The 27,557-nt window shown below is 46.4% G+C and overlaps 1 protein-coding gene across 2 annotated transcripts in view; it reads right to left on the bottom strand.

Annotated features, from left to right (window-relative positions):
- The window catches only part of LOC126581681 (gonadotropin-releasing hormone receptor), a 36,148-nt gene extending 10,821 nt beyond the window's left edge, over window positions 1–25,327 (bottom strand). Inside the window, exons 1-3 of one of the 2 annotated variants that reach the window (XM_050245500.1) lie at window positions 25,189–25,327; window positions 11,534–12,446; window positions 3,579–3,762 (exon numbers count right to left, since the gene is read on the bottom strand). In XM_050245500.1, the coding sequence (XP_050101457.1) occupies window positions 3,579–3,762; window positions 11,534–12,421 (1,072 nt within the window). In that variant the 5' untranslated portion in view covers window positions 12,422–12,446; window positions 25,189–25,327. Of the gene's footprint in view, window positions 1–3,578; window positions 3,763–11,533; window positions 12,447–21,159; window positions 21,200–25,188 lie in introns of those variants that run through there. The other variant, XM_050245499.1, reaches the window with a different exon arrangement.
- Window positions 25,328–27,557: the final 2,230 nt, after the last annotated feature.

Below are 27,557 nucleotides of genomic sequence, written 5' to 3'. Positions count from 1 at the left end.
CAAAAAAACATCCATCAGCGAAATGGATGGTGTGTATTTAGGAAACAGCTTCCAAGAAGGCACTCCGGCACAATGTTTATGTATCGCGGCTTGAAGAAGATTCACAAAAAAGGGGGCAACATATTTTCGCTTGAACAATTCATGCTCCGAGTGGATGAAAATACAATAATTTTGAAATGCAATACGAAACGGTCCCGTTTTTGGCATAGTGAGCCACGACGCTCGCTTCCGATGAAATCACTTCACGAGTGCTATAATCGAGTGGAACGAAAATGCTTGATCCTCAGTAGAAAGATAAATAATAAAGTTTCCCATTGTTAATACTTTCGCATTCGCACTTTTCCTTAATTCCTTCAGCGTGATCAATCGCTGCTCAAAAGATGCTAATCGTCGAACCGTCGTTGCCCCATTCCAGAAGCGAAAGTTTAGATTTGAATCCTGCTCCTTCGGGTTTCGGTTCGGTAAGCACACCAGCATTGTTGATGATTTGGCATTAATTTATCGGATAACGGTAGGGGATCGTGCGTCTCACCGCGCAGCCCCCTGCCCCGGCGTTTGTGAAAGGCAATCTCGGTTGAAGTAAACCGTCAAAAACGCACACCGTAAAACGGGCAGCGTCCGTTTGGTGATTGATGATCGACTGAGGAGCGGTCACGAAAGATGCTATCGACGTAAGCCTTACCATTAATTGTGCCATCTTCCGTTCCGTTTTGAAGGATATTTTGCGATGCTTACGCGTTCAACTTCAGTTCGAGCTGTACCGAATTGTATGTTGCAAGTTGCCCAACAGAAGCAATCGCAACGAGCGGTTCACTGCGCCTTCCCAAAAAGCAAAACAAAAACTGAGGGATTAATTATGAGAAAAGGACATTGTTTGCAAAGCTAGAGACTATGGCCCGTTCCAGGCGATTGAACGAACATTCTCTGGAAAGTGTCGTTCTACCCTTAAGCAGCGCTACCGTCGGTGGGGGGTGCGGCGACAAACGTGCGGAGCATAAATATCTCAACAATTAACAGCAAACAAACCGGGCGGTCAAGGGGCCAACACTTGGGACCTTTTGGTCCGGTTCTTCTCGGTCACTGCAATTCTGACTATCCTTTTCGGCAGGTCAAAGCACAAACGGGGAGAATGCCGAGCACCTAGTACGAACCGAAAACTCAACCCAGGTTACTCAGGAGCATCTGATGCCCACAAAGCTACAATCCTTCGAGAGGGCAGCGAAATGAATGCTGATTGTAAATTATACTCTGCAGTGAAACATTCCAAGGTTTCCGTTCCGGTCGGAGAGCGTCCCATTTACGTCTGCTGCGAGTGAAAAGTGAACAAAACAAACACCCGTTCGAGCGTAGAAAATGTGTTCAGTGGAATTCTAGGGAGCAGCAGGGCGCTATGCTTTGTGATTTGTATTTCATTGCGTGGGTGCTTTATTGTTAGCCATTTGATGGTGAATGCACTCTCAGAATTGTGTCTTGGTTGAACAATTTGACCCGAGCTGCTAACCATTAAAACATTAAACCAGTAATCAGATGGTAGACAAATGGTAGAATTTTGACCACAAAGATTTTTTCTCCTTATCAGATGGTTTTTAGTCGCTCAAGCTGCTTCTGCAACTCTGCGCGCCATTGCCAGTTCGTTCGTTGACAAGGCGGATGTCGTAGCGGACTGAAATCCGAAATGCCAACCACAGCTGGCGACTCGCAATCACCACAAACAAACGGCACAACAACAGGACAGAAAAGGAACCCACAAAAAAGCACATGGAACCTAACGCCGTCTCGCCAAGGCTGCCACACTGGTCGTGGCGAGGAATCATTTTGTTTCGCCCAAGTTGGGTTTAATTAATGACGATTTCTCATGAGAGTTTGACAGATAACGTACCATGGCGTGGCAGCGCTACGAGTTAGATAAGAGTTCTCCCCAACAGAGCTCCAGCCGAGGCGAGTTCCATGCCATTGGCGGACCTGATGGTAAAGTTTGGTGGTTTCTGGTGCGTATGGTTTCTACTGTTCGTGACCGACAACCATCCTCGGCCACCATCGCCACCACCACCACCACCACCACCACCACCTGTAGCATGCGGTATGCGGTCAGTGCTGAAATCTAACCCGAGAATACATGTGATGAATACAACTTTGTCCTTGAAGCTCCGACCATGCAGTCCGGCCGCATGGCATGCATTGCACAGGATCAGCTAGAGCATAATTAAATAGCTAAAGTGAGAAAATAATAAAAAAAAAGTTTGTGATGCGCAATTTGGTGGCCGTAATGGGATTCGCTAATTCGCTTCCGCGTCGCTCGGCTCGGATTATAATGGCACAATAATGATGGCGCGCGCACGTTTCACGATATCTTTTTTTGTCCCTCTTAATCCACCGATGAAATGGCATTTCAAGGCGAAATACCGTTACGCTACAGCGACACAGCACGGCACGATGCCACTGATCGTGTGCTGCTGGTAAAGTAATTTTAATTAGTTCCAAATCAATCCTCTCACTCCACTGGATTGTTACTTCTCCACCATTCGATCCATACCGTGACGTGACTGAGAAGAATGCCAGAGAAATAGAGAGAGCGAACGCGTAAGTCGGTAGGCTTCTGTGGTTGATTTGCTTGAAGTGATTAGATTAAGGTCGCCGCTCCCCCAGACAAAGCATTAAACCGATGAGCGCCAATCCATCACAAACGATGTGTCACTGCTGAAGGTGAAGCTACGGAGGAACTGTGCCATCAGTTCCGGCCAGTACCGCCTCTGTGATGGCTAGATGTGGAGAATCGTACTTTCGTCTCCGATGGGAACCAATTTTAACCCCCTTCCCCCCGCGAGCCATGAAGTTACTCTGCTATTTTTGGGATGGAATTAAGCAGCATCAGCACCTTAGCTACCGAATCAGCGAGCGAGAGAGCGCGGGGTTTCAATTTGGCAAATTAATCGTTGCCCCGGTCATTAATCACCATAATTTAGGGGTAGTTGGGAGCAAGTAACTCGGCTCCACTTCCACTTCACAAGCAAGCACTATCGCACCGACCAGGCGGTCTTGTCTTACAAGACCGAAATGATCGAGCTGAAAGTGGGGTGAAGCTGTGTTGCGAGACGAGAACTTGTCTGCCAGAAACGGGGGGGGGGGGGGGGGTTTCAAGTTAAAAATGGCTGTGTCATCAATCGAGCACCGAAAAGGTGAGGCGAAAAAAGGGAGAAGATGGGCGCGTCAGGTGTGAGAGTTTAAAGTCATTCCATCAGCGTTTCATCGGGCGGGGCCGGAACATCGCTTAGGGTTCGCTTTAAACTGCTTCACACGATCTGAACTGCAAAAATCGTGTATGGAGTCGCTGACAGCTGTGGAGCAGACTTTGCTCAGGAATTAATAACCGTTCCCATGAACCACATCGGCCATTGGCCTCTAGAGGAGATGTAATTTAACACCACCGGCCATCGTTCGATCGCTGCTGCTGCTGCACTCCGAGTGGTGGTGCACACCAGATGGGCTATTCCAGAGAGGGCTATTAGAACTTTTCAACGGAAGTCACCATGTCCATGCTCGAGCTCGAGTGATGGTATGGAGCCCCTGGGCATACTTACTTGAAATCGTCATAAACGTTGATAAATAGGTGCCAATCAGGATCAGCAGCGGAATGATGAACATGAACACTAGCGTGAAGGTGGTGTAGAGCTGCTCCTGCCAGCGGGAGGTGTAGAACCCGTGCGTCACACACTGGTAAAAGTCCTCGAGGAACGGTCCTTTCGCTACCCGGAATATCATCCACTGGAACGGATCGGAAACAGAGAAGAGGCACAGAGGGTATTTAACGACGAATGTTCCGTAATCAAATGTCCGTTCGCATGTTCGTCCGCAGAGACCGCAGGCCATCCGGACGCCCGATCTAATGGAATGTCCTGTGGTGCGGTGACCTTTTGTTGACCTTTTGGGATCGCCCAAAACGGTGCCACTAAACGGCAACGTTTGCCGCAACGATAGTGGCCCCCCCCCTTTGACACTAGGCCGGACCGAAAAGGGCTCTCGTAGCAGCGTGCGACAGGTGCCGAGTGCGCTGGAAATTGAGCCTTCAGGGCAAAGCGGGGCACATTGTCATGCCATGCCGGCCATGTCGTAATGTTGATTAATGTTGCCTCTGTGTAAACTTAAATTGATTTAGAACGCTAGGCTGGCCACAGCCACAAAAAGTCCCGGCCCCACCGGAGATGGTATGCGGTATTCAAAGCAAAGAGCGAGCATCGTCATCATAAGGAATTCGATTTAAACAAAACGCCGATTCCGTGGCAGCTGCCAGAGTGTTCCGCACTTTCCACAAGCTGCTTCCGGTAATAAGCAATTCGTGGAATCGAGGACGAATCCACGGCGACCTGTTGCTTGAAGACCCGAATGTTCAGAAATCGTTCCCTCTCACAGACGATTTCGGGGATATAAAGCTTAACGAAGGGGGCTCGACACTAGGAAATGAAATCGGAGCATCTTCCACGAATCGTCATCAAACCTCCCCCATGATTGCGTGATATTTCGGGTCGGGTCCTGTTGGGAATTCGTTAGATCTCCAAAGCAGCACATGCCGGTGTCGTCATTTTCTACGTTTTTCTGCTTTTAATTGGTTCTACTGTGGCTAGCAGCGGATGCAGTGCTGGCCTATGCGGGCCATTTCGGAGCGCTGCTCGACTCGAGCGGCTTCGGAGAAATTTCATCAACCAAGGTCTTACCAAGGAAGTGGCATCCTTCGCACGGGCAGGAGCATGGTCGCTCCTGGAATGTGGAGTGGAATTTGTAAAAATAGAAGATAATGCTCGATCGAAACTTTCTTCTTGTGCCAACACGGACAACGGGACGCGCACAACAATACAAAGTACTGTTTTTAAGAATGCGATAACAACGCTCACCAGGAGGGCAGAGAAAGTGGCACGATTGTCGGGACAGGACAGGGATCTAGTGCTGCACAGCTGGTTCCAATTACTAGCAGCCCTACTAACGGCAATCCCTTTCGAGAGTAGGTCCCGCCTGTCGTGCCCTCGAGATAAGGCCGCGAAAACGGCAAACTGCTGATGTCCCCATCAGCACACAGCGTCCTGACGGTGCGAGCAAAATTGAACAACTTTTTCCAGCAAGAGGTAGAGTAACTTTTCCACCCCCAACTCCCCTCGGGGCGGTGGATGCACGCACGCGGCAAAGGACCCTAATTAAGTGTGAAAATTATGATACAAAGTTGCTCCTGAGAAGCGTTTGGCCAGAGAGGAATTGTTGTTGTTGTTGTTGTCCTTCGGACGCACTCTGATGAAGGGATGAAGGGATGAAGGGAGGATTATAGAGAAAGTTGATTCCATTTCATTGCTCAAAACGTGCACATGAAGCGAAAACAATACCAACCTCTGCCAACGGGCTTTCCGGAATTCCGGAATGACGACGATTCTCTATTATCAATTGGACACACTGTCCAACATCTCGTTTCCACTTGGGGGATCAGATATCACCATTTTTTCGCCAGTTTCAATATCCATAAAACCTGCTGCCTACTGCGCGAATCGTTTTATTGACGGAAAATGCTTTTATAAGAAAAAAAACGGGAACGTTTCTCGAATCAGGAGCTTCGTTCGGACCGCTAGGTTGCTGGGAAACGGAAATAACCAAGAAATGAGGAAGCAGTTTATGCCAACAAATTGAATCGCTCGATTCACTCAGCATGCCTAGCCAAGAATGGCTCCCGAACTGACCTTTTTAGTCCGAAATTAATTGAATTCATTTCTACAGATTCGGACACAGAGTTCGGTCCATCAAGATGCACTCCCACTCAGGGCAGGGCTGCTTCGTTAAGAGAGAGAGATCCACGAGTGGAATGACACAGAGATAAGAGGGGACTGTTTCGGGACATCGCATGGGCAACATTTCGTTCGCTGGAGCAACTGGACCATAACCAGCAGTCGACCCGCAGTCACAATAGCATCCTTGAGCCCCGGTTTTACCTAATACGATCGTCCTAATCTATTTCCGATAGCCCCTTCATGCCATTGGGATGGTTTAGGAACAGAGTGAAATATTGAAAGTATATGACCGTGAAAAACCGAAAAGCACAGACCCGGAACCCGGTTGTTGGCCGCGACCCGTGGGCAAGGACCATTCGTCGAGGATTTGATTTTGTCAACAAGCGCGGCGCGGATTGCCAGCGGTATCGGGTATCCCACAGCAATTGCTGTCAAGTGGTGCAGAATCAACTAACCAGCCTACATCGATCGGTTTGCGGAAGAAAATCCCTAGCGGTGGTGGTAGTGATGGTGGTGATGTGTGAGTGGGTTCGGGACACTGGAGATCGGTTAGGATTGATTCTGGCGGGCGTTCAGGATTCGTCGTAAGTGGATATCTGTTTTATTAACGAGAGTCAGATATCGTCGCGCCATACGACGCCGTTCCTTATGACGTTATTGCTTTATCCACACCATTCGACGAGTACCGTTGTCACGAGTGCTCCTTTGAACACTGCCAACCCAAGCGATGCCCGAAGACCGAAGGCCTCGCGCATCGCGTACAATGTGTTGAAGGCTACGGCTGCTCGCCCTGGTGAAGCACCACTTCCTGCTAATCGGCCCACGGCAATTTCGAGAAAGGAAATGCAATCAAACGAGCGCCTATCCCAATGTATGGCAGCGGAATTCGATTAGCGAACGAGGATCAACTCGTCCGACAGCGTCTCCGTATGAGTTGGAGCGCTGGCAACAAGTAATAAACGCTTTACAGTACAAAATAAACAATATATTTATTAGGATATGAACTGGCGAGTGAGTGTATACGATATTTCGTTAGTCTATTTTCAACGCATCGGAAATTGCTGTTTACCAGCACTAAGGGGTTCGATGGAGAGGAGATGTGAATGTAATCTCGTCTGCGTATAGCGCTTTCAAGAAAACTGTTAGCTTGATGGATTATATTTGCCTAGAGGTAATCATTTTCAATAATTTTAAACAAGTTTATTTTCCCCAGGGTGGCTTCAGTGCATGCTGAGTATCAGGTCATATCGTACGAAGATGAAGAATTTGATTTTGATTGAAGAGGAGCTGAGGTTAATTTGGGTTAAAAACGGGTCATTTTTGAAGATTTTTTGTGCAAAAATCATTCAACTAATTTTTTAAATCAAAATGTCAACTAAAGTTAAACTTTTTAAGAATATTTGGTTGTATTTTGTGGAAGATTCGTGAAAGATTTCATCAAATGGCAGCAAGGAATATGATTTATTCTGTAAAAGATGAACAAAAAATAAATAAAAACGCTAGCACATTTCTATGCAAAAGCTCAGCACAGCAACTGCCTAATATTCTATTTTATGATCCCACAAGTACTAAACTTTATGCGTTTTCAGCAGCGTTCCCACAATCAAAACTCTCCCCGTTATCGGTCTGCTGCAGCTCGTGGTGTGTTTGAGCAATAAAACGTTATTCAAACTGCGCCATTCGTATCCAGCAGAAACGCATGGGACGTGCAGGCGGAACCGAGGCAACGCAAACCTCCCGGGGGTGTATTGATTTTATAATTTCATCCAACACATACCCGATCGGCAGTCACCGCGGTGAAACAAATCGTTTTCCGAGTAGCTATTCTTACTGCTGTCTGGTAGTGATGGAGAAAAGTCACTGAAACCAAAGGTCTTCCGACCGGAAAGGTCAAGTTTCCGTCTTGACTGGGTTGACTGGGCTGCCGTCTCACGAGTCATGAGGTTAGTGACAGGAGCATGGAGCAAGGTTCGACGACTGTCTCACATTATTACAGTATGTGGTACGCCAATGTACCGTCAAATCAAATCAAAAGCGAGTAGTCTAAGGAGAACATGCATCCATAACATTACGGGGTGTGTGTTAGGGCGGAAATTAGTAAACATTGTGCAATGCACGCTCTTTGCCGAACAAAGTGTGCGATGCTGTTCTAGGCACCGGCCGGCGAGGCGATTCAAATGCAATCGTTCTCCTGAATAACTCAATCATTGCTTAGGCCACTGTCCTGTAAATGTAATTCAACAAACGGTCCGTCGGAAGCGGCCATCCTTGCTGCACTTCCACGTGCTCCGGGGGGTAGGGAGCACCGGAAGGAAGTCACGCAACGCATCCACCGCGTGCTCTGCGAGTTGGCAACGAGCGTGCTTGTTAGTTATGCTGCTGTGTAAATTAACGTTCTCAGGAACGGAACGGCGCCGCTAGATCGAGTCGCGTGTTTGAATGGTGAGACCGGGTTGTGAGTGAGCGTGCACTGTGCGGTGCATTACCCAGCCATCCCAGGCCAAGCCGATCGAAATGTGGTAATTGTAATTGGTTAGGTAATTTCACTATTGTGCATCCAGTCACGCGCGTCTCATCCCCTCTTCGCACAGATAGTAGAACTTGCTGTTCGTTCCAGGAGGGTAACACGGACACTTAATCATAATGGGGATCTGGAATCTCCGGTGATGCGGCGTCCGGCAGCGGCGTCTAACAATGCTGTGGTACGTATAGGTAACGAATAACTGTTCTGGTGTGTTCCTGTGGGTTGAACTTATGCCACGAAGGTTCACTAGTTTGCAGTGCAGCCGAGTGTGTAACGAAATAATGGATTGATATTTAGTTCGGGATGGGATGAGAAGTTCCACACTCGGGAATCATGATTCGCGAGAATTCATTCTGCTCGGTTGTTCCGCTAATTATCCTTGTTACATTCCACGGTATGCTGCGGTGGATAGCAAATTTCGTTGCATCATTTACCCTCGTTAGCGCCTGTCATCGGATGCTCCCGTAAACGGCGTGCCAGCGAAATCAAGCTGATTATTTACATTAGATAACACTAATGAAAATGTGCTGTAGCAAGGTAAACAATCTTGTCTGCTAGTGACTAATGAAGGATCTTTAACGATATCGCCTGATTGGTGGCATAAAAGATTTAGTGAAAGGTAGAAAACGCTCTTTGGCAGATGGTTTGAGAGTTTGTTGTAAAGAAATGCTATAATTTCCAACAAAAGGAATATTTTTTCAGTCAAGCACCATTCCAGCAAAACAGTTGAGTTCAGCATCTACCAAAGCATCTACTCCAATACGAGTTCGATGAATGCCATTTAAGATCAAACGGTTCGTAATTCGGAAAACCAAATCATTCACTGCTTCATTGGCATCCAAATATACTTCGATCCGAATAATTGATTTAAAATTAAAACGCCTATTGCATGCCTTCTGGCAAGCTCTGGTATCTCTAGGTAAAGTGTGTTTCAAGAATTGCTCGGCTTGGATCTATTCAATTCGGGTCGTTTTTTGTGGTATTCGAAGAAAAAATGTTTGAAAAGATGAAAAGAAATGCAAGTAAAATGAGAATCCTATAAACATCATCAGCATTCCTTTCGAGGCAGCATTGAAATGAAATTAAATGTAAGAACTGAAAGAAGAAAAGGAAACATATTTCTGTATAATGTTAAATATCAAATATTCCATAGCAAAATTACACTTGTGGTGCTAAAACTGGTGCTGTGATGCTAAACATTGACGCAGCATTAAGAACTGACGTACCATCCAAAGCACCCTTTTAGCCAATCAAGTTATAGCTTTGGGAAATGTAATCCCTGAAGCTGCCAACATCTGTAATACGTAGTAATTTGACGACGAGTTAGGCCTGTCTCTGTCCACATTCTCTGGCATAATTCTGGCTACGGTCTCCGAAGATAAAGACGATGATGATATTGAAGCTTATGTCACTGAAAAATGACATGACATGAACCATGACATGCGAATCCAAATTAAAGCGCTCAAAACTACATCCCCATGCAATCTGCTACCATGCACAGTCCATATTGTTCGTGGTTTATTGCATTACAGGAAAAGTTGCTCGCTGCCGAATTTGCAACCGCTGCCGTCCGTCCGATTTCATCGCACTAGAACGTGACGCACGGGGAAAAAAACGCAATACGCCGTCACCAAGCACACCAAGCGCACACACAGCATCGAAAGAGATTGATGATGAAAAACCGCAAAATTCAATTTCATTCAAATTTCCCATATCATGGTGAGTGAAAGTGCGGTACGTTGTGCGTTTCGGCCGAGCATAATAAACATATCCGCTGCTTTATCTCTCGCCACCAGAACTCGCTGAAACCGATGCCTGAATGATGAATCGATGCCTGTTGGTCGGTACTACGAGGGATCGATGAAGGGGCTGCGAATGACCAGGATATGAAGTGCGGCTGGTCACTGGTAAATTAGGCCGATATTGGTGAATACATTTCGTTGGAAAATTTCCTTTCCAACTCCCAGTATCAGCAGCAGTGTTGCAGCAGCAAAATGGTACGCTTGAAAGGAGCTGCTAACGATTGGGTAGATCATAATGCCACTAATTGACTCTCCGGCAAGTGCCAGGTGGTAGTGGCGGATCGCTAAAAAAAACTCGCGCTCGGTGCACTCGGTCGAGCATGATGGCGTGGTGAATTGGTGCCGGGCAGGTCTCGTCCGGACCTGATTTATGGATGAGCTGATTTTCGGAACGAACGAGCCAAAAGCCTAGGGGTCTAGCAAAAATCTAATGCCCTCACCGACGCCATTCTTCTGATCTGAATGATTTATTTGGTTCGGTTTTAATATTTCGAGCAAACAGATCCAGCTCAAGACTGGCTGATGTCATTAGCGAGCGGGGTTTGGCGTTGATTCGAAATTGTCGAGACCATTTCATTAGGCCACCAAGGCACCCACCATCCCTTCCCCTTCCCTTCCGGTGTTTTTTGGATGCTTTTTCGGAAGCACCGACTAAGACTGAGGGTTAATTTTGATTCCAAACGCGATGGCGCTATAATGATTGAGCTTAATGACATGCGGGCCGTCATCCGCTACCGGCTACCGTGATTACCGTGGCGGAACGGCCAAGGAGTAATTGGAGCCTACCATCTTCGCCGACCATCATCCATCGTTACTTCCACTCCGCCCCACTATCAGTGACCGCACATCTCTTGATTCTCTCTTGATGGACAGCTGGACGCGCAACGAAGGGCGTCTCAGCAGACGCCAGCGAGCGGTGCCGATCGCATCTCCCATCCAGTGCAGATGTCGAACAACCGCACTACACTATTCGATCTGTTACTTTGGCCCTGGGAGTGGTTCGCTGAAATGTATCATTCCCGCGGAGATGCTAATGAAAGGGACACGCGCAATGATGGTTCCTGTTCACGCGAAGCGCTCAACAAGAAGCTTCTACGTGCCCTGTTTTCCACGGTGGACCATGCTGCGCACCTTGGTGGGAAATTGGAGCGCGAACAGTGGGGTGTAGCAAACCACACTGTGCAAACAATGTGGCCACCAAACCACCAGGGAGGGTGGTGTCGCAAAAGTTCGTAATTCAATCACCCTTGGTACACTTGTGTCGATGATTGGAATTTCCGCAAAATTTACCGATGGTTTGGTTTTTGATTTTTCGGTGTTCTGTCGCTGTCACGACTACTACGCGAAACATCGAGCTAATTCCATTAATTTGCTAAACTTTAATGACACAAATGGTCACGGACAGGACGCTGTCGGGTCCGCTGTCCCCTGCCCCAGATACCTACCTGCGGTGTGCTGAGCAGAAAGGAGAGCAGATACGCCACGAAAAGGAATCGATGGCAGCGGCGGGCCGTGTTGAGGGACTTCATCGGATACTTGACCGCCACCCAGCGATCCACGCCCACCAGCACCAGCACGTACGTCGATAGGTAGAGGCTGAACATCTGGCCGACCTTGAACAGCTTGCAGAAGATGTTCCCGGCAACCCAGTGGACGGTGTAGTTCCAGGCGGCCTCACCGATAATGCAGAACCACGTCACCAGCACGTCCGCGATGGAAAGATGAAAGATGAGCGAATAGATGGCGCTCCAGTTGTGGCGTGTAACGCGCCGCGATTTCCGGTTCTTCTGAATGTTCCACATGGTGGCGACATTGCCGAGCAGTGACACGATGGCCATCGCCGACAGCACAATCACCCGGATGATGCCCGACTTGGAGAGGGTCGGGGCGTGATCGTAGCAGCTGATGTCGGCCATCGACGTGGCGCTCCCGTTCTGCGAGAAGGTAATGTTGAGCCGTGCGCACTCCTCCATCGACAGGATGGTGGTACCACCGATGAGGTCGCTGGCCAGCGTTGCGAGCTGTACCGCCGAGTCGTGGAGCAGCGCCGTCGCCAGCGATTCGTTGCCCAGGTTCGTTGTGTTGCTCAGGTGTAGCTCAGGTTGGTGGTGGTGGTGGTGGTGGTGGTGCTGCTGCTGCTGTTGCTGGATGTCGGAATGTGAGGTTCCGAGGAGATGTGAGGCATTTCGAAGGAGCGCGTACGATGCCATTTCCGCTATCCGGGATCCACCGGTGTGGGACATACTGCCGGCAAACATGTCCGCCATCGCCGTCGCCGTCGCTGCTGTCGTCGTTGTCGTTGTCGATACATTGCCCAAGATCAGCTCGAGCATGATAGATGCGTGATGCTTGAGAAGTCTGCGGCAGGAAGACGATGGAAAGAAGAGAAACCATTAGCACACAGTGGCGGGGTTGTAATATCGATATGGAGGTCTGGAAAATGGTCTGGAAATGATATGCCTAATAATACACATGCACACATACATACACAGCGATAGTACGTGTCACCTAATGTGTCTGTTACGGGTTCATTACTGCTGCTGTCTGCCACACCAGACAAGCATTCAGTTTGTAGCGCATTATGCTGTTATTGATGAGCTACTTTTATCTACATCTAATAGCTTTTACTTCGAAGAAAATTGCTTTTTTGCTGGAATCTGCTAGGGTAAGCGTGTTGTTTATGACGCTCTGTTTGTGTTCCACCTAAACAAACTAACCGTTTTTGTCTTATCTGCTAGGTAGCATTGCTTGAATCTTTGAGTGGGTTGGAACAAACGAGTTCTAACAATAGCGCACCGCACCTCCCTTCCGCCATGACAGGGAACGTTTTCCAGGCGATCATTTCTAGCCATCCGGAGATGAAAGGGAAGCTGTACGATTGGAAGGATTCCCCCACTTTGCATAACAGCTCTCCTGCAATAGTAGCTACTACTTTACCCAGGAGTGTGATTAGGCCGTTCACCATGGTAACCAGGGATGAATTTGTATTTTATTTTCGTCCGACTGGTCCTCGAACAACGCAGCCCATCCAAGTAACCGCAACCGCTACAGCCTGGTGCGTGGTGGTGCGTTTCTGGTGCGTGACCGTTGACTTTCCGGTAGCTAACCAGCTCCCTGTACTAACGATTACGTCTATACTACGCAGTGCTACGGCCAAAATGGGCAATGCCATATGGTAAGCCAGTGCATTGGGGCCTTAAAGTGTCAAAAACAGTCACGCGGTTTTGAGTGGCTTCCAGCTTAGCTTCGAAATTTGTTTTTTTCACTTTCCCATTTTTAATCACTTCCAGACGCTCGACAACTCATTCGAAGCCATTCGAGCACGGATCCTTAACCACCGTCAGTCAAAGTCGGTTCCGAAAAACCGAAAGATTAGACATAATGCTCCACGCACCACCGAAAGAGCATCATATGAGCTTTTTGGTTTTAGCGAGTGCTTGGTGAGCTTATGATGGTGCTGCTGCATCCCTAATTCCGCATTATCCACCGATGCGGTCGACCGGAAACCACACGAGAGTGGCACCGGAAATTCTTACCATTTTTCATTTTTCACAAACGAGCGGTGGTTTACGGGGCCAGCTCTTTGTCACACCCCAATAACCCTAATGCAGCGCGCACCCGGCACCCGGATCGGTGTGCAGCACAGGCGAAGCGTAGACCTTGACTTGACGGTTGACATTACATTCGACCGGAAATCCCCTCCGCGGAGCATTATACTTTTTGCTCTCTTCTGTTGTTCTGCTGTTGTTTTCTGTTCTTGCAAGTCGCTGTCCAAGGGTCCCAAGCTGGAACGGTGAAACACACAAGTGTCAAACTTCCCACATTTGTGTCGTACCGAACCCCAGGGGGGACCCAGAGCGGGTTCGTGGCGCAAAGGGGGTCTCTGAATATTATTGCTCGGTCCCTCGGTCCTGGGTGATAAACAACATGCCCATAAATTAGTGGCACAAACCTCGGAGAGAAACCCCAGACCCCGGGAAAAGCCAGTTTTCCATTTCGCATTCCGAGGTTTCTCCCCCCTCCCCCCACCTTCCTTCTAACCTTCCAGTGCGCGGCGGTGTTTACTGCGGAAGCCACGAAAAAGAAAGATTACGCAGCCAACCAGAGGCCGTCCTATCGAGCGCCCAACTTTACGATGATTTCGCGTTTCATCCGCGAGACGCAGAGATTTCAGGGGGATTCATGGCGATCTGGGCTTCTGGGAAGCTCCAGGAGGGAAGGTTTTGTGTTCGCTAGACGGTCATTTATTGGTCTCGGTAGGGTTTTTCTTTTTTTTTTTGTGTTTCATTTCACACACGCGTACACGCGTACGCATCGCATGTTACATTAGCATAATGCAGGCTCCCAAAAGTTAGGCCTAGAGATCCTTTTTCATGTGGTGTTTCCCTTCGCACGTCATACGCATCATCGAAATGATGCAAAAGTTAAAGAAAGAAAGAGAGAGAGAGCGAAAGGAGGATAGAACTTTGACTCCAGAATTTTCCAGCATCCCGCTCAACGTTTTTCTTCGGTATGGTAAGGAGTTTTCTTTCATAGTTTTCCGGCGGTTTCCACGGAACTTTTTGGACTGGTTTGGGTGCTTCCGCTCGTTGCTTTTAGTAGCCACAACCATAGGGGCTGTGGTTAGTGGCCCGTTCCAGGTATCATCCTCTATAAATAATTCATCCACAATGCTGAACCCGAAAGGAAAAGTGGATTGTATTCCCTGATCCATCATTATCCCGAGGCAGAAATACCTTTGGGTGGATGGAAGACGGCCCTATAACAGGGCCGGCACCCGGGGTGTCTGGCAACAATTCGTATTAATTCCACCTTATCGGCAGTGAACTTATCATTTGATATCTGCTACATAAAATAAACTTCACTTTACGGTGCGGTGCACAGATTTCGGCCCAGGGATAAGCAGCCAAAGTGAGCTTTTTTTCGTCCGAAACCAAGCAACACCCAGTCCAGCACCCGAGGCACAACGGAATTGCTTACATTCGGTTGGCCTTGGGCATGGCTGGTTGGTAAGCTTTCTATCACCGCCGAAAGTAACGGGCGACACGGCACTAGGACGCAAGGAATTGACATTTCAATCTAATTCCATTAGTGCCCAGGTCCCTGACAGGTCGTATAGGGATTTCGGCGAAATCGTGCGACGTCCGATATCGGGACGAATATCGTGATGAAGTTAGCTCCGGTGCTTCCGCCTTCCACAAAGATCCTGTGTGTGGGTAGGTCTGAGACGGTGCGCCTAGCAACAGACGGCACTGCGTCTACTGTGTTACAGGTGTTGCTGACAGCTGGACAGATGCTTATTGCGGCATAAGTATCGCTCTGCGAATATAACAAATTTGTCACTGTTCGTCAGGGATGATGACCGGAAGTATAGCCCAGTCGCTTCTATTTTGGATTTCGCAAATAGCCGAGAGTGATTCTATGATCCCGCAGTTTCCGTCCCGCCGAGAGTGGCTTTCTGATCTACTTCAACTTTTAATGGGGATTATTATTTTTTCCGCATTACGGTACGGTATCGGGTTTTTACGCTCATCTGAAGATCTCATTCCGATGAGCAGACCGATATTAGCCGAGACAGAAATCTTTCCGAAAAGAACCGAAAGATGAAGATCGAAAGAAAAACCAATCAAAGTATAAATTTTAAAGTACAACAAGCCATATTCAGATCTGTCGTGCGAATTCGAAGATTATAAACATACAGATTAAAAATAGATGGAATATTTATAACTGCCTCAAGGGAGGCAATGGTTAATTCGTGTCAAAAAATGGCTCATTTTCAATGATTTTTTGTGAAGGAACTATTCAACTTATTTTTGTTACTAGAATGTTATATTACGCTATAACTTTTCAATAATATTTGGTTGTATTTTAAGGAGGGTTTGTTAGAATCTTCGTTCGCGGCATCAATTTTAGAAAAGCTTTTTTACAAAAGTGTACTAATTTCGTTATCCATCGTGAAGGATCATCTGAAATATGCAAATTGATATTCATTGCACAGATTATAAGTTTATCCAGGTAGTCTCGATGAGTTTTTTTTAGTTTTTGGCGGCATTTTGGAGTTGAAAAAGTGATCACACTATGAAGATTACGAAATGATCAATGATCAAACCGGGTTCATCGCTTCAGCGGTCAAGTCTTTCGACTTGAATGAAAAACGTTGCCCATCGTAGCCGTGTGATGGGTCAGATATACAAATCAGTAGTGAAATATACAAATCTGTAATTTTTTTGTAAGATTATAAGTTTAACCAGGTAACCCTGTCAAGTTTTTGTAGAACTTCCAATTTATCAATTTTTGACAGATTTTAAAATTGAAAAAGTTATTCTTTTTACAATTCTACCTGAAAAACAAGTTTTACATATTTATTCATAAATAAATATCCACATTTTTATAAAATAAATACCTTGCCCTCCCATTAATTGAATGTTATTTGAAAAAAAAATAAATAAAATCAACTTTTCACAGTTTTAGAAAACCAACATCGATAACAGCATAACAATCGTTTTCCCTGCAGGTTGAGCTGATCACACAGGTGAATCATGGTATCAGTCAGTTCATCACGACAACATTTAGCTAGGTTTGGGCTTAATTTAATTTTTGCTTGGGTTTACCCTTCTTTAGCTTCTTCTACGCCACCAAAGTAAGGCAGTGATGTCAACGAAACAAAGCTCGAAAACATAATCCAGACAAAAGGTTAAGAAACCATCCGCTGAACACTTTGTCACCGAGATTAATTGTTTCCAAGAAAAGGTATTTCCTAAGCATATTACAGCGAAACGGTGCTTGAGTGGTCCACGAGTGTATGTGAGTGTGTTTGTGTTATTAGCTTTGCTTATAATGTCTTATGCTAGCATGGTGCCTATCTCTTTGGGCGGCCTGCCTGAATGGTGGGGGCTTGTAAAGCATTTTTATTGCTTCTATTTTGAGCGTTTCAATTTGGAAAGCGAACGTGCACCTGACGAATCTGGATAGCATGCTGCTGGAATGTGAATTCTTTTGGTGGGAAAAGTTCGTAATGAGCTTTTTTATGTTGCTTCCTTTTTGCGAGTTTTGCGAAACAAGAGCAAGAAGATGTTTACAATAAGTGGGGCCTATTTTTGGCAACCGAGCGAGCAGTGTACGATTCGTTCCAACTGCTCAAGAGTGTTGTTATCGCTTGCTCTGTCTATCTTCGGTATCTTACATTCTTAACAACGGATTGTGTTGTGTCCTAAGCTAACCGGTAAGTTGGATCTACAGCATTGCAAAACAAGCTAAACTGTATTTTTTTGTCTAGAATAAAAACGGGATTTTTTATGTTCCTGTCCATCGCCTAAGGCTTACGTTGAAGGTAGTCTTCAGCAAAGAACTATCGTTACGGCGGAACCTTTTGGACCCCGAGTGCCTTCGGAGGCAAATTTCCCGGATTCTGGCAAGCCCCGCAAGGTCAATGCTTTCGTTCTGGCTTCATGGCTGATGAAGCGTGCAGCCTATAGTTACTTCATCAGGGGTTTTTTTGTGCCCAAATGGGGCCGACCACTAAACAGCCATCCACCGCCAACCGCTGGAAGAAATTAAGCCACAACAGGCGTTCGGCACGGGAAGGGTCGGCTGGGAGAGAGGGAAAAAAACAAAAACGGCAATTAACCGAATTCTCCACACGACCTCACTCGACCGTAGACCGTGCTTCTTGTGGCCGCTGAACATGTAAAGAGTGTAGGTTTTGTTTAATATGCCTGCCCGGGAGCCACGGCAGGCAGCCATTAGCAGGTGCGCCTCGTGATGTGATAAAACAAGGAAGCCGAAGAGCGAAGGAGACTTAGATGCTGTGCGAACCGGTGTGACAGTGTTATTTTGGACTTTAATGACCAGCACAGATGAAGTACGGATTGGACGATAAGTGCGATCGTAATGCGTGCGAGTGGCGGCTGAAGAAGATTCTAATGAACCTTGCAAACGCGACACCTGTATTGCTGCAAGTGGTAAGTAATTGAGGGAATTCCCAAACTTTTTCGCAACTTTTTTGTCGAGGGTTCAAAACACTTAAATAATGCCCATGTAAAAGGAAATGAATCGAAATATAAGAGAGATACTTTTGAGTTGCTGTAATAATTGACATAATTATACGAACCTGTTTAACTCAAAAGGATTGAGTGGTAACAGTGCCTTTGCACAAAACTTTTCTTTTTCAAACATTTGCAAGAATTAAGCAAAAGTATATCAAGCAAGAGATAAACAAACTAATGATTTCGAGTGTACCTATCAGCAATACAAAGGATTTACTGCGTTAATAAAAAAAACAGCCAATCGCACATCGTGTGCCTTCCCAGATTTTTGCAAATCAATGACCCATACAGAAAAAACCGAGCACTAAAACAATTCTAAGCTTCATAATCCCAATCATAAGAAAAGTGATAATGGCGAGATTTTCCGTTTCACATAAAATCCCCTGAGGTGGAAGAGCAGATTATGGAATTAAGCTTTAGATATCGTTGGCCATGCTCGAAGGAAATGCTACAGTTTAAAACGAATAGCAAATACTTGCTTGTTTCTTTATGTTTCAGAATTTCAACATCGAAAACAAAAACATTCTCATTTTACTTTACTTCGATTTACTTTGATTTACTTTTATAAAAGCAACATGTTTAGGATGCTATTCTTTTGCAACCCTCATCGAAAGATCTCAATTAACGTGATTTTCGGAAGTGTAATTCCGTATAACATGCATGAAATCCTCCCAATAGTGTAAGCTCTTTTCATAAAAAGAACAAGCAAATTGTTCGTGCAACATCGTGAACATTCAAGCATAAAACCATCCTTTCCCTCATCGAGATAAGCGAACACCTGAGAGACCGGAGAGCACCGAAAAGGTGTTCTAATCTATTGCCTTTCGGTTGAGGGATCACACCGCAGCATCGGTCGGTACCATCGATCGTACTAAGACAACATCATTTCCTTCCCGGCCGACGTTGTCTTCCTGTTAATTTTGGCACCGTCCTTCCCCGCAAAAGAGAGCATAGAGAATACGTGGCCGGCCACTTCTAACGAAAACGGAATTGTTCACCGGGTTTGCTTCTCAGAATGCCCCTAACCCATGGTTATCCGCTTGTTTGCTTAACGTCGCCCGTTGGTTTGGTTGGTTGTTGGTATCTCTATTGCTTCACGGATCGTTGGCTTCACCTTGGTCGCTGCTCTTGGTAGATAAATCGAGATTGGGGTAAATCGGAAATCCCTGCACAACGTTCGGTTCGGTGAAGTTGAAAAGAGGATAATGCAAAGGCACATTTGCTCGAACGGTGTGTGGTTCCAGCCCGTCTTGCCTGGAATGTCGTGCACGAGTGTGTATGATGTCGCAAGTGATTGCACCTTTGATTCGTTTACCACGTTATTGTCATAAAAATCATATTTATTCATGTTTCCTGCAAATTGATCCATTCTTGGTGACTCCCACAGCACCGTTGCGTTCTGCCAAGCGAGCATGCTTTCAGGCAAACGTTATGTTGTTGATGTTGTTGTCGCTTTACGCCATTCTCAGTGCCACTCTTGAACCTCACTGCTATGCTGGGGCGTGTGGAAAGGTAATGCAAAGCATTCTGCTAACCACGTTCCAACCATCCCGTGAAAACAAACACGGAACCACCAATTCTATTCATGTCAATAGGTCCTCCATGCCTGGCCCATGGACGTGCCGAATGAATGCAAGCTGTTCGCAATCCTTGGAGGCCCGCAGCCGATACCGGTAGCTGCTGCTGCTGCTGCTGCTGCTGCTGCTGGTTCCTTCCCACCGGGAGCTCCTGATGATAGATGATCTGTCACGTGTGTATCAGTGATTGCTGTGGCTAGATATAGCATGACGCGGCACCCACTCTCAAAGGATAGCAGCCGCCGTTCGATTGATTGATTTTTTGCTCTCCATCAGTGCGGCCTCGAACACGCCGAAAACAACCAGTCACGGGTACGCCACCGACGGTTGAACGTCATGGGGAAAAACATTTCTTTTTCGTAAATGCGGCACCGGCAGACGGTTTGATGTGGGTTCTTTCAAAACGGGCGGGCAATACGTTGTTGGTATTACTACTGTGTCTCGCTACACTACCACCACCGTTTGCTGATTGGTGGTATTAGGTGTACGGTTTTTGTTGCATTTATTTGAGCTGAGCCCTTGTTTTTTTTTTTTGCTCCTGTCCCACTCAGAGCGCCTAGCGGGTCGTACCGATGTTTGTCGATTCATAATTGGGTCCGACAGTCTGCCGCCTCTCACAGGCTGCCGTTGTGGGCGGTTGCGGTGCTACAACAACATGGTTATACATCGTGATACGGGCCCACGATAAGGCAAAGATCACGGAAACACATTGTTTCGCTAAAAGGGTATTCGCTACTCATGTATGGCGAGGTACTTGACGTACCGGTCCATCAACGAAGGTCTAGCAATGGTCATTGGTGATCCTGTGTGTCACCGTTTTACTCGGACGATTTCACTGACCATGACAGTGTAGGGTCAATTCTATCGGGACGCAAGATGTTGTTTGAGTTGGTTTCTTCGTACACTCTAGGACCATCAGGAAGAACAACCCGGAGCCTGACCGTGGAGTTCACGATGGCGTAATTCACCTGAACCGTTCGGCCAGAGTGATCGAAATTTCGCTCTTCTTGGAATTAAAATTTAGAGTTTTCTATTTGTTGCTATTTTTAAACATTGTTATTTTGGTACGCGCTAGGTTTCAGCCTTTGGTTTCACTTTTTGTAATCTGCATTTGAAGTAGTTCTTTCTAAGAATTCCATGGTGGACTCTTTGGGCCGTTTGATGGATTCAATTCTTTGTCTGACTTTCTAAAAAAAGTGTTTTTTTTTATTGTTTTCGCGACTCTTACGATCTTTTGTATATCTTACGATTACCCATCGTATAAAAGGGAAACAGCGTGATGAGAAAACAGAAAAATATAGTAGAACGTGGCCAAAGATTCAGTATAAACCGTTACAACATGCGTCCAAAATGATTTCGAATATGATATGCAATGCATGCTATACTCAGAGCCAGAGATTGACAATATTGAATATTCCATTAACCTGCATATTACTCCAACCAACCTACCGTTGTGGAGATGATCCAACAGTGCATCTTCCTTGTTGTAGACCGCTACCCCTACACTACATCCCCATGAAACGCACCCTGTAAGTGGAATGCAAATCGAAGACTTAGGGTTTCTTCTCAGAAGTGGCCACTGCGGCACGTAAAGCCAGGAGGTAACGGATGAAAAGTAAATTACCAATCGAACGTATTTGTTGAATATTGATCAACAGATTTTGCAAATCCGAACAGATGAAGATGAAGAACGAAATATGTACCAACAACCTAGGACGTCGGTTGGAGAGTGCTGGTATTGGTCGACGATGGGACTGAGAGATCATTGCACCAAACATAATCACCCGGAATGCCACACGATTGTCGATCCTTCGATTTGTGTTTTAGTGCTTCGATTACTCTATACAGTGCCGGAAAGTAAATGCAACGTAAAATGGCGAACGGAGTGGATTAAAAATCATTTTAGATTTCGATCGATGGCGAGTGGCCAGTGAAATTGGCCTGGCCGCTCGGTGAGAACGTGTCGATTGGCGTGACCATGGATGAGCAGTCCCTCAGAGTGGTGATTTGGAATTTTAAACAGCTGCTGCTGCTGCTGCTGCTGCTGCTGCTGCTGCTTGTGCTGCTCGTGCTGCTCATGCTGCTGTCTCCCGCATAGTCAAACACTTTTCTAGGCACTGTGCGAGACGGCAGTGTGGGAGAATGCGAATGCGGTACATTGTGTACCCCAGCGTAACGTGGCTGGGAGTCACTTGGACTTGGTAAAACACTCCGCAACGCTCGATGGCACGCAAGGCGGGGCGAAGGCAAGTCGGAGCGATCGAACGGTGTTGAGAAGTATGACCGTGCGGCACCCATCCGGGTGTTGTTTGTTTTTCTGCTCAATTTGAGCTAATCTGGAGTAGCAGCTTACGCTTAATGCATTTGTAATTCGTGAAATGCTGTTTGTCTTGCCCTCCCGCCCTGTTGCTGGTGTGCCATATATGCGACACGCGACATGAGTGCGGAAGCCTTGACACTGCGGCACTCGATGATGGCCAGCAACATGAGGTAACTCCGATGAGGTAATGGCCAAAGTGGATGATTTTATTTTTTGTCCACCGAACGAGCGACATTCCTCGTCGGTACACACGAAACGGAACGAAAGCGAACTCGTGGTCCCGATGGTTGTTTGTCATCTCGTTCGTTGGAACATTTGCATTTCTAGATGTTCCATTACGTGGCGCGATAGTGTTTTGCTCCGGCGTGTTGTGATGCGATTGCTCAAAATAGCTTTAAACACACTGGAATTGTAGCAAACTGTTTTTTGGGGAAAATGTTGGCTTGTAAATAACGGATGGGCCGAAAACTTGTTTCATGATGATCTGTTCATTGTCCATTTGTGAGAATCCGACATTATTGTTATCCAAAATCACTAACGGATGATCGTGATTACAGCACTTAAAGTGTCTTACGGTGGAATCGAAATCCGAACGAGCTCGAGTTTACTGCTAACATGATCACAGATGATCCCGAGCATCAAAAAAAGGCGCTAACGATAGACGATCAAGCGGTTTGTGTGCCTCGCGAATGATCGGCCACATGCCCCAATGCCAAGGCGTGACGAATGGGAATGCTTTGAATTGGATCAGTCATCAAAGGCAAGCGTAAACGAATAGAAAGAGAGAGAGAGAGAGAGAGAGAGCGTGAATCCATCGCTTATGAGCATCAAAGGCTTGTTAATAGTATAGAAGGTTCTTCCTCAATGGAGCAAACTGGCGCTGGTATTGATCGTTGCATAAATCTAAAAATGAAAATCATAATCAACGATGTTTTATAGTCTCGTTTGGCAATTACCTCCCATTCAATTTGGTCCAGTTGTTCATCTGGACGATAGAGTGTGATCAAGAGGATTGTGATTCATTCCGCGGAAAATTCCGGTCTACTGGTCATTTCACATGTCCATCGTTTGTATCGCGTTGATGGCACTGCATTCAATCCTCTGTGAGATACGCTTTAATTCGTACGACCTGGGAAAACTCGTCATAGGAATGTCATATCGATTGATTCAACCTGTAATTATTGTTGTTTTGTGGGAAAACGGCACCTGCTAATAGGGCAATGCACTCACAATGAAGCGACGAGGAGCTAGCGCAAAATGGATTTACTTATTTATCACGTTGTTTATCACACGAAACAGCAAGTCGTACAACAGACTGGATGAGGATTTGAGATAATTACTTTATACCGAGTGGTCATGCGGCGTCAAGAAATTGTTGTTTACAACGTTTCAACGATCATCCTCGTTTCGCTCAAGATCCTTGCCAATGGATATGCCTGGTTAGCAGTTGAGTGAAAGTGTAAATAAGGCATGCAACTCATCGTGGGGCGGCCAGGACTCAACCAACGCACAATCCGTGGCCATCCCCATTTTAAGCTCGTCGTTAGTGCTTGTTTGTGCAACTCTTTGGCTATTGATCGACGGATGAGAGAAGATGGCACAGACCGACTGTTACCGGTAGCGACAGCTATCGGTAGGGCCTGTGAGCGGCCACAGGTAGCTCACCTGACAAATGAGAGAGAGTGAGATAAAAAATGATGAATAAAGCGCCGGCGCCGAGTCGAATAGCGTCAGCGACTGGAGGCAGGCACGCTTTTTAGCGCTGCCCAGAGCATTCCTCAAAAACAGCCTTTTTCCATTAATTGACGCCGAAATCCCTAAAGAAGAACCCTTGCCGGTAGGGGAACCGGCAATACCGACCGTGAATTCCGGCCACGGATTCCCGGCGTAAACAAGGTCAGCTTCGTTGATTAGATAAACATCAAACAGCGACCTCCGGCAACCAAGAAAAGGATCTAATTGAAACTCTTTCTACCGATATCGCTGCATTAAAGGTCATCCGGCGTAGTTTTGTTTTCGTTTTGCTGGACGTTTACAAACCGCACGCCAGTCTGCCGCGACTAGCGAGATTGCAATTGCACGCCCAACAAAACCGCCTTATGATAAAGCTTTAGCTTTCGTGTCGAGGGCTTGACATGCTCGCCGCGTACACTCGCCGCAGCTGCGTTGCACTTGCACTTTGGAGGTTATCGTTATACAATCATTTCATTCCCGCCACAAACCATTGGCCACTTCAGTTCATTCTACCCTCAAATGGAGGAAATAAGGAAGGAAACAAAGGGCTTGGCCAGGGTTGTTGGCCAGAGGCAATCGGTGGAGCGAGAGAGCAACGTTAAACAATAGAACACAACATTGAGCGTGCGATCGAATACATAATATGCTCTCACCCATCCAGTAGGCTGTTTGTTTTTTTTTTCAAGTGTTTTTTTTTTATTTTGCTTCTCAGACGGATAATAGTAAATCAAATTGGGTGAAATAGAACCGTACGGTCTGTGGGTGGTGGGGGTAAATTTAACTTGATCTTGTTCCCCACTAACCCACATGACCAGAGTTATGGCGGCCGTGGTATGGTTTCCAAATTGCTTCATTAATCATAGACACCCACTGGGAGGATGACAATGAAAACGTCTGGTCATACGTCTATCATCCCATATACAGCATAATGATCGATTTATTGTTGTACACAAACCCTTGAGCTGCTTACTCTCAGCAACATAGAGTAGAGGTTGCTGTTAAATATTTTATAATCGATTAACACGCAAAATTACCAACAATAATGAGCCAAGAACACTTGAGTGGCAGGTTTAATTAGCGACAAACTCAACCAATATTCGCCCGTTCATTTCACTTAAGAGGTTACCCCTAACTCAATATGCGAAGAGCGAAATTGAGGTTACATTGAAAATTAATCAATATTTAGAGGCCACGCAACGGGTTTTGGTTTCTCGAAGAAACGGTAAGATTTGGTGGTGTGTGCAGATCATGAAAGAAGGATGAACGGTGCGAGATGAGATCGCCGTTCGAATCGTAGCCGCAGGCGGTGATTGTTTATGAGTGTATGATCTGGATCAACTTAATATGAATTCATTAAAGGGGTGGCTATGTATTTTTCAAATTTCAGAAAATTCAAACAAAATGTCTTATATCCTACCACGTACCTCCAAGGCGTAGACAAACGTTGCGTGCGCTCCGATGCTCCTAATTAACAATCCATTTGCTGGGCGATGCTCTCTTTAGTACACAGGCCGACGGCTACACCAATAAGGTTACTGCGGGGGTTACTGCGATTTAAAAATGATCTAAACCGAAGCACCTTTACCCACCACCAACACCAACGAACTGAACAAAAATCGATCCGCTGAAATGCACAAATTGCGCATAAATTACCCACTAAGTAACGCAAGCGATGCAATCATCGACCGGAACCTTCGCCTAAATGCACATTTCCTCACGTTTGGCCCCTTTGGGGTTGATTAAATAATTTTCCTTCGCTGATGATCTTCTCCACTCGCCAATCACTTTCACTTCCAGCAGCAGCAGCAGCAGCAGCAGCAGCAGCAGCAGCAGCAGCAGCACCAAACCGAGCGACGGACTGACTACGGTCACAATGTTACCGTGTTTTTCGTAATTTATGCTCTCAACTATCGTGCCCATGAACTACCGCTGTCCCGTACACTCGACAGCACAGTGGTTTCAGAATATTTACCCCCGAAGAGCGCTTCAATTAGCATAATTCAGCTCTTCAACTCGTGGCCAACTCACACTCTTCATACACACCACACCACCAAACACGCGCGGAAAGAAGCTTCAATAACAATCAACAGGCGGCGGTAGCAAATCGCCGCTTATATGAAATCCACTTGGGACAAATTCTCCGTTACACGCCACGACCGACAACGATACTGGGTTACACCGATTTAAGATTTAAGAGACTACGAGTAGATGGTTTACAATAACCGCTTCATTCGGGATCACATTCTCGATTGGCATCGCAACTCATAAGCTCGAAGAGATTGATGCTAAAGCAGAGCTGCACATGCTGCACAAGGTGCATTTGTGTCGCGACTGCGTTTTTATCCTCTACTTCCGTTAACCTGCCGTGCCAAACTGCGCACAACACCGTTCGCGAATCATTTAAATCCATTTGCTTCTCACCTCTTTCGCCACAACCGACCGCCGTGGTCGACGTTGAAAGCCGCACTGCCACTGATATATTCGACGGGATTGATAAATCGACAATGCATCAACGAGATCAAAGCAATCCCGGCAGACACACTACACTTCACGAACAGAATAATCGCGGCACAAAGCACACACACCTGTCTGGATCAACGCTGGCTTCTGCATGGTAGCATCAATTTCGTTTATGCTCTATGCATTCTTCCATTTATCCGTTCTAATCCCTTCTTTCCGCTGGATTAAGTTGACAAGAGATTAGGAATCCAACAGTCGCAGCATTATTAATTTTTCCATTTTGCTTTTCTGGGGATTATAGAACACATCACAATCCTCCCAAACGTTTAAAAAAAATCACTTGTGGCGTCTTACGCGCTCGTTCGAAAACGAAGGCTCGCCACGCAGCACAACAGATCACGCGATGCGTTAGTACCGGCGTTTGAATGTTTACTGAGGGCGGTAGCGAGCGATCTGGCGAACGAAGCGAGTGCCGTCTACTTAGATCCACCGCAGCTACTCGCGTGGAAACCGAAGCCGAACCGAACGAAGCATACTGCTCGAATCTGTCGTCGTTTCGTCGTAGCCGTAGCATCATCAGCATGGATGGGTGAGAATCATATAACATGTTGCATGTTTTCGTGGCGCTCGCACTGAAGGAATCATTAAACAAAAAAAAAAGCATCACCGAATCAATTTGCAAAATAATGTGTCAGGAACCCAGTAATGTTTTGGGGTAAATAGTTAGGCATAAAAGATTCGAAACTAACAAGAAGATGCGAGATGAGCGATCTGCTGTATGCCAACATGTTTTTATGCTGTCCCAGGAACCGAACCTTCCCGACCAAAGATTCCTCGGCGTACTGCTCGACTCGATCGGCATGGGCGCCACGTGCTACGGACGATGGAAGGCTGATGTTAAAGCACAATCCACCAGCGTCCTGGGAAAACGCTGCAAGTTAGAAGAAAAATCGGATTTTTGAGGAGGAAAGGACATTTCAATGTCCCATGCGATGGAGGGCTGGAAAAATTGAAGCTTTTGGATCCTTTTTCCAGCCAATGCTGGTGAAAATGATGATGGATGAGGCGTTGATAAATAGGGAAAAATTGGCTCCAAAGTAAACTAGTGTCCAAAAGGAGGATCATTCAGTGGTCCGATGGAATCAATTAGGATTTAGAGATTGATCCAATGGAGCATCAGATATTGTACACCCTACTCCAAGGGCACAGGGCTGGAAGGGTCATCAAATTGGCACCTAGGAGGAACCAGTGAAAGGGAAAGCCTGTAAGTGGCTTCGAACGGAATACCCCGCTTTTCGGGACCTTACCGTGTAGTCCGAAAGCGTGCGGACAA

This window comes from Anopheles aquasalis, chromosome 2, assembly GCF_943734665.1.
Source record: "Anopheles aquasalis chromosome 2, idAnoAquaMG_Q_19, whole genome shotgun sequence".
NCBI lineage: Eukaryota > Metazoa > Arthropoda > Insecta > Diptera > Culicidae > Anopheles > Anopheles aquasalis.
The sequence above is the reverse complement of the archived record's forward strand: the minus strand, read 5'-3'. Positions and strand labels throughout refer to the sequence as shown.